The sequence below is a fragment of the Empidonax traillii genome, unplaced genomic scaffold (genome assembly GCF_003031625.1).
Source record: "Empidonax traillii isolate 1590-97213 ecotype Southwest subspecies unplaced genomic scaffold, ASM303162v1 scaffold157:size2224338, whole genome shotgun sequence".
In the NCBI taxonomy this organism is placed as follows: Eukaryota; Metazoa; Chordata; class Aves; order Passeriformes; family Tyrannidae; genus Empidonax; species Empidonax traillii.
In genome coordinates this window covers 745,243-759,890 of record NW_020955350.1, presented here as the reverse complement: position 1 = coordinate 759,890, position 14,648 = coordinate 745,243, and the positions used below count along the sequence as shown (strand labels likewise).

Genomic DNA, 14,648 nt, shown 5'->3' with positions numbered 1-14,648 from the left:
AGGAGGTACCATCTGAACATCAGGAAACACTTTTTTACTATGAGGGTGACCAAGCGTTGGAGCAAATTGCCCAGAAACAGCCATTTGCCCAGGACTGTTGCCAAGGATGGAATGGAGACTCCACAGTCTAAGTGGCCCTGCTTGAGCCAAGGGTTTGGACCAGATAACCTCCAGAGGTCCTTCCCAACTACTTAGTCCTAGTCTTCTGTACAACAATGCAGTTAAAATTGCTTTTCAGACAAAACTGTAACTGTGAAATCTGCATAGAAATTCTGAAGACAGAATTTACAATGGCAAGCTTTAGCCCAAGGATGCAAGTCTTTTCAAGTTGTCTCTAAAGTCAGTGAAGAAAGGCAGGACTAGGACTTCCCCAGAATACTTTACTTAAAAATCCATTCTAGTTATTCCACATGGAGCTTAGACTACCTGTTTGATTAATACTGAATTTGGTGACCATACGTGTGCTTCCCTAATGACTCTCACCAATTCTAACATACACCACTTCGTGCAGCTGCATAAAACAAGCTGATCTTTAATCTAGGTCAGTTCCTTGATCCTTCATTCTGTTGCCACACAAGCAGAATGGAAAGGCGGGAAAAGTGATGGATGATATTTAAAACTCAGCCTTCCTGCTGGAAAAAATGCTTGTGAAGCTATGACCTCAGCCTTTGAATATCTCAGAGGGCAAACAGAAACTAACAACACAGAAAGACCTACTTGTATAATTGCAACTACGATGGGACCCCCCACTCCACAGAACATTCAATATCCTTTTCAGTGTGATGTGAAATGTCCTCTTCCAGGGGTTTTTCCTATCAAAGTGGACAGGACAGAGACCTTTTCCAATACTTAAATGTGCTCAACTTTCAACTCCTGGAGTGAATATTTATTTCTATCAACTCTGAACAGACTTGCTGCACAGTTTCATCTTTATTAAATTCTTGTCAGCACATTCCAGCAATGATGTTTCTCTTTGCCTAGTAATGTTTTGTAGAGGTAAAACAGCCTCAGAAAAAATAAAATAAGGGGTGTATATGTGTGTGTGTTACTCTGTGAATGCCAAATCTGAGGGATCAACAGTCTGTGTTATACTGCAACTAACCTGATTTCAAAAATATACAGGACAACTTCACCACCTTATTTCTAGGCAAGCAAGAGAACACCTTATAATACAGTCCTTACAGCAGACAGGTGAAAAATAGCATTACTTACCTCAAAGAAATGATAAGGTTAAGGCTTTAGAGTAATATATGACAATGTCTATTTTATATGTAAAGCAGTTATCTTACAATCCCGACAATCCTTTAAAAATATTTTCTCTTAATTTTTAATAACTCAGAATACCTCTTCAAAGCTCCATATCTTAACCTAAATTACTCTGTTTTTTAGAACTTCTAAATGCATTGGGATTAGCTATATATTTTCTACCATATAATTTATGGTAGACCTTGTCCTTCCTTCTTCTTCCAAAAGAATTTACACACCTGCCTAGTTTCTTCAACGATATGCTGCTGATAAATAGCACTTAATAACATGACCCTACCTTCTTTCAAACTCAAAACCCCTGGCCAGTCATCTCTCCATAAACAATCCCTATGCACACTGCTTTGTTCTTATGCTGCATTGTCTAATACTCTTCAAAACAAGTTGTATGAAGTCAAATTTCATGGAGTTAACTACAGTCATTTGTGTGGTTACAAGCCTGCATTGATGACTGCTAACTAATGTTTTCAAACCTGCCTCTGCTGAGGAATAGGACTGTCAGTGCTGCAGGAGTGACCTGTCAATACCTGCTCTTAACTCGGCAATGCACACCTGGGGTGGAAGCTTTGAAGATCTCAGATTGCATTTTTCTCTTCACCTGTGGGCAATTATTTCACCACTGGAGAACGTGACCCAGAGGGCTGGGGTTCCCTGGACTTTCTGCAATCTCACCAGCAATGAAAAAGAGTGTTCAGAAAGGATCTACCCTTGTGCTTCAGCACTGCAAAAGGTCAGTGCCCTAGGGCTAAGTAATGCCCCATGCTAATAAACTGACAGAGATGGGAGCAGAGGTTACAAGAGCAAAAGTTGAAAAGGATAGAATTCTGTTAAGATATTACTGCTTCCATGAATGACAGAAACCACTCCAGACGCATTAACCCCTCCCCTAAAAATTAATAAACATCCTGTATGAAAGGCACATCCATCCCTTCCATTCACAGTCTTCACAATGCTCCCTATTACTTGAAAAGTTTTATATGTGGTAGGCTTCCCATTTGCAAGGGTTATCCATCAAAAACAAACCCCAAAAAGTATCAGTCTTAACTTGCAGTTATCAAAATGTTTTAAGAGTAACTCATGCCAAAGGGTTTTAGGTCCCTCGCTGCTATGATAGATTTTTTTCCGTTTTTTTTTTTTTTTCTTTCACTTTCCCCCACCCTGTTTCCTGCTGAACAGTAGAGAGTTCCCAAAACAACTGAAGGAGTCTTCAGCGTAGTTTTACAGAAGTTCTCCGTGATTTTCTTACACAAATTTCCAGAATTTTAAGAAACAAGGATAAAATCTTTCCAACCTTGGCTGAAAAACTAAAGCACACAAAGAAATATAGTTTAATTGATGTTAAAGTATTTCTAAACTACCCCTAATTTTTCAAAGTAGTTAACCAGTGATATCCTGGTTCATAAATGTTTTGTTTAGGGGAGTTTATAAACAATAGTTTCAAAGAGATAACAGAAAGGGAAGACCAATTAGTGAAAAGATTTTGTGGACTGATCATGCCACTTAGTATTTAGCCCTCAGCCACTGTTTGATCCAATTACTCTGAGGCAGGAGGCACGCTGGATCTGTATTACTGCAATGCTTTTCTTCATAATTATGGAAATCACAATCACCCAAATGTGGAATTATTGCTAACTGATGACAGTCATTTGCTTACACAGGATAGTTTTATTGCTTATCCTTCATATCCCCTTATTAAGGGCAGTAGGTGGGTTTTAGTCTTTTCTCATAACAAAAGGTTCCAAATAATTATTTTTTGTATAAAACTCATGCACAGTACACGCAGCATGAAATTTGTGGTCCATCTGGCACACATTTTAGGGTTAATTTATGAATAAACTATGAAATTTTGAGTTATCTTAAGACTCCTTCTTATGGACAAACTTCAACATAGACCAAAATTTACTGTAAACTCTGACACAAAAGAAATAAATATATTTTTCAGGTACACTTCACAAGCTGAGCCAAAGTCAATAGGTATTAGGTAAGTGCACTATAGCTAAAGGGCATTTCTGAATACATTTCATCTTTTTCACTAACCACACTAGTAAATCAAAAACCAAGGATTAGACATGGTTGTCATTCTCTGTAAAACCAAATTATGTGGTTGTACTCAAATATCAACAGTTTGGAGCTGGGGGGGAGAAGAATCGTTTTTCTAGTCAAGGTGTACCTACTACCCCAGGGTAGCTTTGTGCCTCTGGTAAAATAATCAATGAAACAGCTAATGAGATTTAAACTATCATTAAATTTCCAGTGACCACCGTGGCCTATCCTAAACCATGAATCTGCTCTGCTTGGGGCACAAGAGCCTTTTCCATGTTGGTGTAGTTCTCATGCAGACTATTATCTTGTCTAAAAAGCATTTCTACAAGTATAACTGATTTTCCTTGGAAAATAAACCACAGTTACAGAAGCTGCATTTTGTAACAAAACAGAGTAAGAAAAGAAAATACTGCTATGACAGGACAGCCACTAACCCTCTGACTAACCCTCTTCTGCACAAACACTTCAGATTTATCTTTTGTGGTCCTCAGCTGCACCTTATTTTGGTTTTTTCTACATAAAACTAGCACTTGCTTAAATTTTTAAGAAGTGTCCTTAAGTCAAGTTACCTAAACCAATGCTATGTGCATTTAGGTACTCTTAGTGAAATTAAGAATGGCTTATTAGAATTTAAAATAAAGTGGTTACAACCCAGTTTCTGTAAAAACAAATTATGCAAAACTGATCTAAGATGTTTGAAAATTACTGTAATTCCCAGATTTTGACCTGCATTACATGATTTCTGTCTGGAAAATGATTTAAATTAAATCAATGCAAAGCACACGTAAATTTCATCTTGGTATGATGATGCTTTCTGCAAATGAAAGATTTCTTTTTAAGTGATATATTCTGCTAAAATCTGTAAGACTGTAGAAGGAACAGCATTGCTCACTTGGCTTTGGACAAAGAATTACGTTATTCTTCAAATAAACAGAGAACTGGGTGAAGAAATGGTGAAATATTTTCCAGACTTGCTGTCAGCACCACAAGTGAAAAAAAGGAAATCTAGACATTTATAAAAGAGCAATTAAAAAATAATCTAACTCTAATTTCATCTGGGCAAGTAGTTCAACAGTATCATTTACAACCATTTTCCTACTGCTTGTCAAATTCCCATTAATTTAGTTTCTACTCTCAGATACGAGATCCAACAACAGATTTTAAGGGAAGGAAAAAGCAGCTTCAGAACTTTCTTTTTGTGAGCCTCTTCAGACAGCTCAAGTAAAAGGCCCCAGTTACCATTTATTATCTCTGACCTTCAACTCTAGTTTTAGATAAGATGTCAGCTGCCCCCAGGTAAAGGGTATGGGAATCAGCAGCACTGATATGTTTCAGGTATGCCAGAGAAAAGCCAGGAATTAATTTCAATCGGCTAAACAATCTAAACAGGAATTTGTTGGATTTTTAAGATGATTGAGCTCCTGACCCTTCTCAATTAGTGTCCAGTTGCTGCCTGCGGTTAAAACCTCATGTAGGTCAGAGAAATTTGCTTCTTAAGTATCTGTGTGGCTTTTTGTCCACAGGAATTTAGATCCAGCTCTGGTAGTCTGAAGTGTGAGACTTGGTTACCTTCAACCTTCAAATCTCCTGTTAAACAAAATGTTACACAAAATCCCAAGACGTTTTTATGCACTTACTATTAAAAAAAGTCACCAGTGATAGTTCCTAGATTTTACTGGGGGTTAATGATATCCAGATAGTAAATATAATTCCTAATGAGAACCAAAAAAGCCAAAGAAAATGAACCTCCACAGGGATTCCTCGAAGAGTACACTGGAACAGAACTGGGCTGTACTGGCAGGAGGGTTTCCTCTTAGTTTATAGTTTGTTTTTTGGAAAAAGTAAGACTGGCTCCAGTCTTTTACAGAAGTTTGTGTTGGCCACCTCTTCTCTCAGCACTGATACATGCCAGCCCTGCTTTATGAGAGAAGATGAGCACTCAAGTTCTGGGTAGTACTTGTTTCCCAGCCCAAAATAAGAACCAAATATTACCGTGCGAGGCACATGGAATTCAAACCCCAAAAAGCTGCAGACACATTCTACAACTAAGCAGGAACTAAGAAAAACACTGCAGAAATACCTACTTTAGTACTGATTTTTTAAAGGCCAATAAATAGACTCAAGATGGTCCTTATAAATATAGCTCAAGACCTTCCCATCTTTGGAAGAGATCTTCATGGCTTTCCCTCTGCACTTCTCCATATAACTAGAGTAACCAATCCCACAAGTTTTCCTTTATTTATCTTATAATTCATTGTAGAAAAAAGCGCATTTTATAAACTTAGTAATAACTGCAAGTTATAATTTGTAACTACAGCACATCACTGAAAATACTCCAAATATAATTTCCTTATGCAGTATAATGTGAGGTGTCATTTGGTGTTGGCTCTTTGTGAAGTTATCTGAAGACATTAACAGGTAAAAAACCCTCATAAAAACCCCATCAGCATCTTGCATATAGAAAAAGTACTGTTTACAACACCATTTCAGCCACATAACCAGCATATCCCTGGCTTCTTCAGCTCTGCTACTCCATCCCAGAAATAACGTGGGTAACTAAAAATAGGAATTTACACTCGAAATTGTAGAATTGTGCAAGACAATTATTGCTGCAGCTCTTGTAAGAAAACGAACACAAAGGGCAGCTGTGGCTGAGAGGATCTCTGAATCCAAAAGCCCTTCTGTTTACCAAGGCCCACAAGTTTGTTTGCTGGGAACATGACAGTTGGCTTCTGTTTGGTTGAGTCTGGCAAGGCTGGTTTTAAGGACACAAAACCAGAGTGGAACTGGAAGTAAAAGTTATCTTTAGCACAGAATGTGCACAAGCATTATCAGAGCCACCTGCAGTTCACAGGCACCCAACACACTTGTGTTTCATCACCTACAAACTTTTCTTCCTGAGAACATTGTGATTCTCTGCTTTCAAAGCCACGGAGTGTTGCTGATGAATGACCAGGAATCTGTGTGCCATGGCGTGGGGATGACATGCAGTGTCAGTATTGGGACCCTGCCCAGCCCATCCTGCTCAGCTGAAACAAAATTACAGCTTCAGACCAGGTTCTGCATTCCGCTGCCCCAAAGCAGGGTGTATGGATGGGGGCGGAAATCAGGCAAGTTGCTCAGAAAAATAAACACTAAAAAGGTGTTTGGTTTTCTTGAACCAGATTTCAGAGTTTACAATACATCAAGTTTTAAAACCATCAAAAGCGTTCAAGAACTTTTTTATCCCCCGAAAGGCCAAGGGAGGGGCTGTCTGGCCCGAGGGGAGTTCCCGGGAGGGCTGGCAGTGGAACAGGAGCTCAGTATGCGGCAGCACCAGCCCGAGCACACTCCTACAAATCAGATGGCTCTGCTTTCTTAAGGGAAACTCTCAGGAATGCATCCACCTCACTGCACCAACACAGAGCTGCTGCTCCATATATCTGGTAACATTCTTATTTAAATACTTCTTGAAAAACAATTTCCTGACTTTAAAAATGTCTCAAAACATATATATACCCAGACAGTAAAACAACTTTCAAATGGTATATAACAGGAAAATTCCCCCATGAATCTGATGTGTCCTTGCTTTCACGGAACAGAATTGTTTGCTTAGTCATATGTGACTGGTAAATTCTGTGATGATTTCTATTTAAAACTCATTTAAAAGACATAAAATCTGAAACTTCAAACAGTTGAAATAAACGTTTCATTCATAGTACAAATTCAAACTTTGTCAGAGAAACCAGTTTCTGATCTTTCCCCCCTCGAAGTATGTCTGGAAAAGACATAATTTAACTTTCCTGTATCTACACCACACTAAACTTCATACCTCTCCATGGAGGATCTAAGTAGGAACCTCTGCACAAGTTGGAAAGTCAGTTGGTTCCCATTATGGGTAAAAGGAAAGAATGCTCAAAGAAAGTCTCTCTGACTAGAAATATTCTGACATTTAATTCTCCACTTTCATGGAACAGGATCCTCCTTGATGCCCCATTATGAACTCTGCTGTGGTGGAAGGAAGGGTGATGGGAACGCTCTCCACTCTGGACACCAAATGATTTGCTGGGTTTCCACACCAGACCTGTGCTTTTCTTAAAAACTTCCTCTGTTTTAGAGAGTTCCACATGGATATTGCATATTTCTCTGTGGTGGGTGAGTCTCCAATTACCAGCAAAACAGCCTTTAAAAACATAACTACAGCAAGACATTTAGATATAAAATATAGGTTAAAAGTCCAATGAGCTTGTTAGCAGCATTGACCATGTTGTCTTCACATTCCAAATGAAAATGATTTGCATTATTATTTCAGATTAAAGAGAAAAAGGGTATTTTCCTCCTAGTATTAGTAATTTCTCATATAAATTCAGTTATATACATTCATTCCCTATTATCCAGCTTATGGCTGTTCTACATATGGTGAGGTACATTTCTTGGGTGTAAGTTTTAATGTAAAACCTTAAAGATTAATTTCTACTTGTAATTGTGTTTACCTATATTTATAGTCTTACATACCTTTAAGCAAGCTATGCTTTTCAATTGAACTTTTTCATTAAAGCATAGTTATTTTAAAAGGCTGGTATCAACTTTTTTTTTTTCTGTAGAAAGAAGATGAACCACAAACACTGTTACCCTATAATTCCTCCTTTTTTAAATCACTCTCAGAGGTATTTAGCTCCTTTTTGAACCTCTACCCTTTGTTAAACAAGGTGGTGACCAGGCTCAGAACTTCATGGAAGATAAATAATAATTAAAAACAAAAGTCACATAAGGCAAGAAGAATTAATAAAACCATCTGAAGAAAAAAAAGAAAGTTTATACCTTTTCTGCATCCTTCATTTTCTGGTTTATTGCAAGGATTACTCTTACTGCTTGGAAGCTATCTATGGGTTCTGCAGAAGCTCACATACCCACGTCTAAACAAGGCTTTTTACATCCCAAATGCAGAATGCAGGACACAGAGGACATGAACAGGCTACTCATTTTAGCACCATGTGTTTGTTCTCACACAGGGAACTAAGATCCTAGAACAGAACAACAAACAATAGCCCAAGGAAAAGCCAAACAGGACCAACACTACTAGCAACCTGTGCACTGGGGTTCTTTAACACAATTTATTAAAATACTAATCTATTTTGCTATCTGTGTTTGTTTACTTTCATCATACATAAAGAACCATAGAAAAATCTGCATCTGAAAGGACCACACTCAAAGCGGGACTAACTTCAACATTACATCAGGTTGCTCAGGAACCGCGCAGTGAGTTCAAAACATCTCCATGGCTGGAGATTCTAAAATCTCTCCGGGCATCCTGTCAGCTGGAAAGAATAAAATGATGAGGAACCCAAACAGAGTCAGTTTTTCATTCTGAGATACATGTGTGTTTCTGCAATACTTGGATTTCCAAAAATAACTCATGTTCCCTTCACATTTTCTCTTCTCAAATAATGTCAGGTAGTTGTTTTTTTTTTTGGTGTATCTCAAATTATCATATTTATACAATGATATTTTAACTCTTTGGTTTGTTGAACAAATCTGTCTTCTCTTTTGACTGTTTTTTAGAAGAATGTTTTTATTATATTCCCCTAAAAAGAATATGTAAATACTTCAATCTTTGTCACTTCTACAGTCTTTCAAAGGAGTAATGCAAAAACTACTTGTTCCATGGGTTCACACACTGAAAAAGCTCAGAAGACAGAGTCTGTTACAGCTAGACATTCATACAACCTTTCTTCTAGTGAGTTTGGTGCAAAGCTGTCTATTCTAGACACTCCTGCTGGCAACAGTGACTGCTACAATTCACCCTGAGTCCCCTTTACAGACTTCTCTATTTTACTTACCACATCAGAAAGTTATTTTACCAAATATGCTCATTTCTTTATCTTTTATTTCACAACTAAACCCTTCCCCACGTAGCACTCTGAATGCTACAGAATCACAATACACTTACTCCCTCAGACAGGAAAAGCATTGTTATTTTTCTCATTATTTCAAATTGGAAACTCTTCCCAACATCAAAACTGCTAAAAAAAGTGAGCTGAAGGCTAAATTAAAACGTAGCTATCTGACACTAATATCTGAGATTCACAATGGTCTGATTGCAGGCCAGAACAAGAAACCTGAAATTACAACAGTGATGAGCCCTGAGGCTGGGGGAGAGACAGTAGATAACCATCTTCACTCTTACCTCTCTGCCAGGTCTTACCAGTTCCTGAGCACAGAAAAGAAGGTAGGACTAAAGTCCAGCGCAGCAAAGCTATGGCAGCAGTGTTAGATATGCCTTCCTGCCTTTAAAAGTGGCTCTAGATGAAGTAGCTGACTGAAGGGAAAATTCTGGCCCAGTCTCTCAACTCAAGAGCATTAAAATTCTCCCAAATTCCCCTCTGTTTTTCTCTACCCAACCTAGACCCCACTAACTCTCTCTGGCATTCTCTCACACTCATTTTAGACCCACTATTTCATTCCTCTCCTCTCAGGTGCATCTGTTCCTCTGGTTCTTCTCACCAGATTACGTACTTGAGCTCCCCAGCCCTCCCACAGGAGAAGCACTATGATCTCCTGAGCTGAAAGCCTCCAAATCTGCTGCAGCTGCAGGGTTTGTAAGGCAGCAGCATTCCCTAACCTCCATAAGTGGCATGGAGTAAAAAGATTGTATACAGATAGCAGTTACCAGCAATCAGTCTGGATGAGACTGTAGAGGAGAGAAATATAAAAAAAGGGAATGGCTATTATCCCTGTGCTTTGAATCCCTCCAGAGGGAATGGTTCCAAGAAATGACAGGAGGGGAATTCTAGCTTCAGTAGTGGTTGTATCTGCTGATTTTCCTCAAGGATCAACATGCTGAAGTAGCCATCTCAATTCTATGATGAAGATATTAGCGAACTTAGTTTGACAGCAATAACTAAATTAGATGGCATCAAGTTTACTTGTCCTCTGCCACACACACCTACAAGTCAACACAATTAAGGTGTCCCAGTGCTAAGGAGATGAACTCAGCCAAGACTATGGCAGTGCAGGGGGACAAAGTGCATTTCAAAAGCTCTGGCAACATAACACCATTTCCTTGGACAATACAGATACTCCCACTTAGTTAGCTAAGCTAAGTGCCAGCTCCCCATTCAGTGCTAGATTATCATGAGAGAGTCTTTATAAGTTTTGACATTAAAAACAATTATACAAAACTATAACGTGCCACATGACAGGAGAGGCTTATCAGCCTTACTCTCATGTACTACAGAATTCTGGTCATTGGTGTGGAGTGTAAATTTCTTCAGGGCTAATCCACTGAAATCTCATAGGAACCAGGACATACCAGCATCTTCAGCTCCATCCAGTAGTGAGGATAAAAGCAAAGTTAACAATTTGTATAACTAACACAGGTTAGAAAATGTCAAACCCAATGACCCCGTTTCAGCCCCGAAGAGGACTTGAAGCATTTACTGGATTCTGTTCTCTTCAACACAGACTGTAACACAGTGCCTTGATTACACACAATTGACACACAGACTTTGTTTTAGTTTCATACAGAACGAGAAGCCTAAGAACAACTGATTTTAATAAGCTTTTGAAAGCTTACAGAGCCAGAGTTATGCATTACAGAGCACATACAGCTCAAATGGGGTCATGAAGTTTTTTACTCAACTCATTTTGATGAAGTAAAAAGTTGAAAACATGACTTCAAGTAAAGCTTTTCTCATTAAAAGAAAGGCCAGAAATAAAAAAAATGTAGCAATCACTGTTCCTTGTTTTAATGATGTCCTCTCTCCAAAAAGAGATGACATAAACAGAAAAATCATTACTTTTTTTTCTTACTAATAGTGTGGGAGGCTATAGAACATGTATTCACTCAAACTGTCCTTTAAAAAAAAAAAAAAAAAAAATCTAAGATACTTACGGAGTCCAAACCCTTGGAAAGGCAGCAATTTCTTCCGGTGTATATTCATCTAACCTCTTGGGGACTTCACGTGGCTGAGGAATCTCTTGTAGAAGGTTCTTCTGTATATCTTCTGGAATAACCTGAGGCAGGTGAGAACGATCTTAACTATCTGACTGTTTAAAAACCAACACCACTCCCGCCAAAGACAGACCAAAATTTGTCAACACTACTGCATTCTTCATGCTAAGTGTTTGAACTAAATATCTGAAGACAATCTCACACATGTCACGGATCTCACAGTTTTGTGAAATAATAAAGAAAAAAGCATCAACATTTCAACTACATATAGATATATTAAAAAAATCAGCTTGACTCTTTTTTCATTTACCTTTTTATGACACAAGTGCTATCACTAACATTCCCTCTTCACCTCCAAATCCCACATGAATGAAAATGTAACTGCAAGACTACTCACATCCTCTGGGAACAGGTGTAGCCTCTGCATCAGAGTTCTTCTCAGAAGGTGTTTTGGAAGCATTCTATAAACAGTCAGTTTAACAATCTGTGGAAAGATAACATGGTACCAAATAATCAGACAGGTTATAGATAATATGAAAAAGGTAAGCTGTGTTTCCCTCTTGTCCTTTTCATTAGTCACTGAACCTTTTTCCAGTCATCCTTTTCCATGCTGAAGAACTCTGACACCACATTCAGCAGGTGCTCTAGACTTAACGTTAAAAAAAGAACTACTTACTCCCCATCATATAAACAGTTACTCTAACAGCCATCTAGAAAACTTCAGCTTAGAAAGTTAAGAGCTATATTTAGCATTGTGGCTGATTGCATATGATCATTCAACTTCAAAAAGAACTGAGAAGCTTGTGGTAACTCCATACTGTATTGCACATTTATATATACATATTATTGAGGAAAAAAAAAATAGGCTCTAACACATCTCCCAAGTGTTCCCAGTGACTAGTTTAACAGTGTAATTTGCTATGTTTGAAACTGCTTTATAATTAATGTTTTGTATCTTAAGCAAAGCTGACATACCAACACACTCCATTATGCACATACTATATATATATTTATAATTGATTAGTTCCAGATGAACAATCTCACTTCTGAGCATCAGGAATGAATAGAATTTGTACATCTACACTAAATGATGCTCAGTGAAAAGTAAACAAAGTTAAACAGCATTTTCTCTTGGACTCCAGTATAGATGCCTCTAATTTAAATACAAAACACATTGTTATGGAATTCACCCAGACGGGGAACATTTGTACACGTAAAACAAGGCACACAACTGCAGGAGACACAAAGGGCTTTACAAAGGACAGCAAAGCATTTAGGGGTAGACCTACGTGAAATTCTGTAAGTAAAATGTGTGCTCCAAGCCACCTGGACATAAACTGTCTCTAAATCAGAAACTACCCAGGCACACTTAGTGAAAGGTTAAGCTCATGTCAATAAGACACACTGAAGTGTAGGGCACAAAGCACAAACAAACCTCCCAAGCATCTGCACGTTTTGGAAAGTGTACTGAGCCAAGTTGCTTCTTTTTAAAAATTAACCAAAGGAATTCAATTGAAATTTTAGAGACAATCACTGAGTTCCCAGCTGGAACCACGTAGTTAAGATAGATTTTCAGGTGTTATGCAGCCGGGACCACAGATCCGTGGACAAGTACTATAAATCAAGATAACAGAAGAAATAGGTCAGGCAGAATAATCCATAGTGTTGATAACTTCTTTAATAAAAATTAATATGCACCTATGAAAAACCGAAGATGAAAACTAATGCTTTTTAGGGATAAAAACTATTCATGCTTGTAGAGCAAACTGCAGTTTATTTAGGTCAGTATACCATGGGCTTAGACAAAGGCAGGATGAAGACAGAAAATGAACCTTCACTGTTTTACTTCACTGAATGCTGACAATCAGGTGAGACACCAGAACAATACAAAAAAATACACAGATGTTAAAAGCCCTATTACCATTAGTAATTTTCATTTTGTACACTTATTTTCCTTTCTATCCAGCATTTTTCCCTATAGCAAATGAAAGATCAAAATATATAAGATCTAAACCAACAAACCTAGAGACTTCACAACATATTACCTGTGGGGATTTTTTTACCTAAAAATTACTTTTAACTTCAAACTCTGATAGAACCAGTGTTAACTTCTTAGACTAAACTGTACACACACGGTCCTCCAACAAGTGACCTTTGACCTACAGATGCACAGAGTTAGTTATTTCATGATTTCAGTCCAACGAAAAGAGACTTAAAAATACTTTAATGAACATTAAGTTCAATATTTTATTTCTTCAAACAACCAGTGCTCATGTCTGGTTTTTGATCCTCCTCTGCAGCACGTGGCACAGACACCTGTTGAAATGAACCAGTGTGGTAGAACAGCTGGTCTGTTCTGGTTGAAGATACTTCTGACTGGTGGATATGTTCTGATTTTTCTAGTCACATTACAAAGAGAACAGTTCAGTAGTAAAAATGTGCCTATTAAAAAAAAAAATCCACTCTGTAAAGAATGGCTGATTTTATATCCTCAAGTTTTAACAATGCAGAAATACTTTCAATGTTGTGTACAGTCACTGCAGCACTGACAAGCTCAGGTTGTGACAGACTTACATAAAAACAGGGCTTGAAGAATGCTAATAGATAATGAATGATTATGGATAATCACATACCCAATAATGGTTTCTGTAGGTAAGTATGCTAAATGCAGTAAGCATGATCCAAAGCATGCTGTGGCACATCTGCCAATCTCCCTGCTGTTCAAGAATTTATTTGCCTTTCCCTGCCCTCTTACACATGCAAGAAGTTCATAACCACAAGACCTTGCACAGAAAACTCATGCTCACGTGAAGCACAAACCATTTTTTACTGCCAGGCAAATCATGGAGCCATAGAACAGTTTGGGTTGGAAGGGACTTTTGAAGGTCAATTAGTCCAATCCCTGCAATCAGCAGGGAAATCTTCCACTAGACCAGGTTGGCAAAAGCCCCATTCAACCTGACCTTGAACACTTCCAGGGATGGGGCACTCACAGCTTCTCTGGGACAGCTGTTTCACTTTTTCAACACTCTTACACTAAAAAATTTCTTCTATATGTCCAATCCAAATTTAAATTTCTTTCAGTTTAAAAACATCACCCCTTGTCCTGTCACTACAGGCCTTGATAAAAAAACTGTCCCCATCTTTCTTATAGGTGCCATTTACATACTGAAAGGTCACAATCAGGTCTCCCCAGAGTCCTCCTTTCTCTAGGCTGAACAACTCCAACTCTCTCAGCCTTTCCTCATAGGAGAGGTGTTACATCCCTGTGGCCCTCCTCCGGACCTGCTCCAACAGGTCCATGTCTTTCGTGTGCTGGGGGCCCCAGAGCTGGACACAGTCCTTCAGGTGGGGTCTCACAAGGGCAGAGTAGAGGGGGAGAATGAGCTCCTTCACCCTGATGGCCACG

The 14,648-nt window shown here is 38.4% G+C and overlaps 1 protein-coding gene across 1 annotated transcript in view; it reads right to left on the bottom strand.

The window, feature by feature from the left end:
• The window catches only part of MRPL13 (mitochondrial ribosomal protein L13), a 31,401-nt gene that overhangs the window by 4,965 nt on the left and 11,788 nt on the right, over window positions 1–14,648 (bottom strand). Inside the window, exons 5-6 of the mRNA XM_027884917.1 lie at window positions 11,637–11,723; window positions 11,180–11,301 (exon numbers count right to left, since the gene is read on the bottom strand). Of these exons, the coding sequence (XP_027740718.1) occupies window positions 11,180–11,301; window positions 11,637–11,723 (209 nt within the window). The remainder of the gene's footprint in view (window positions 1–11,179; window positions 11,302–11,636; window positions 11,724–14,648) is intronic.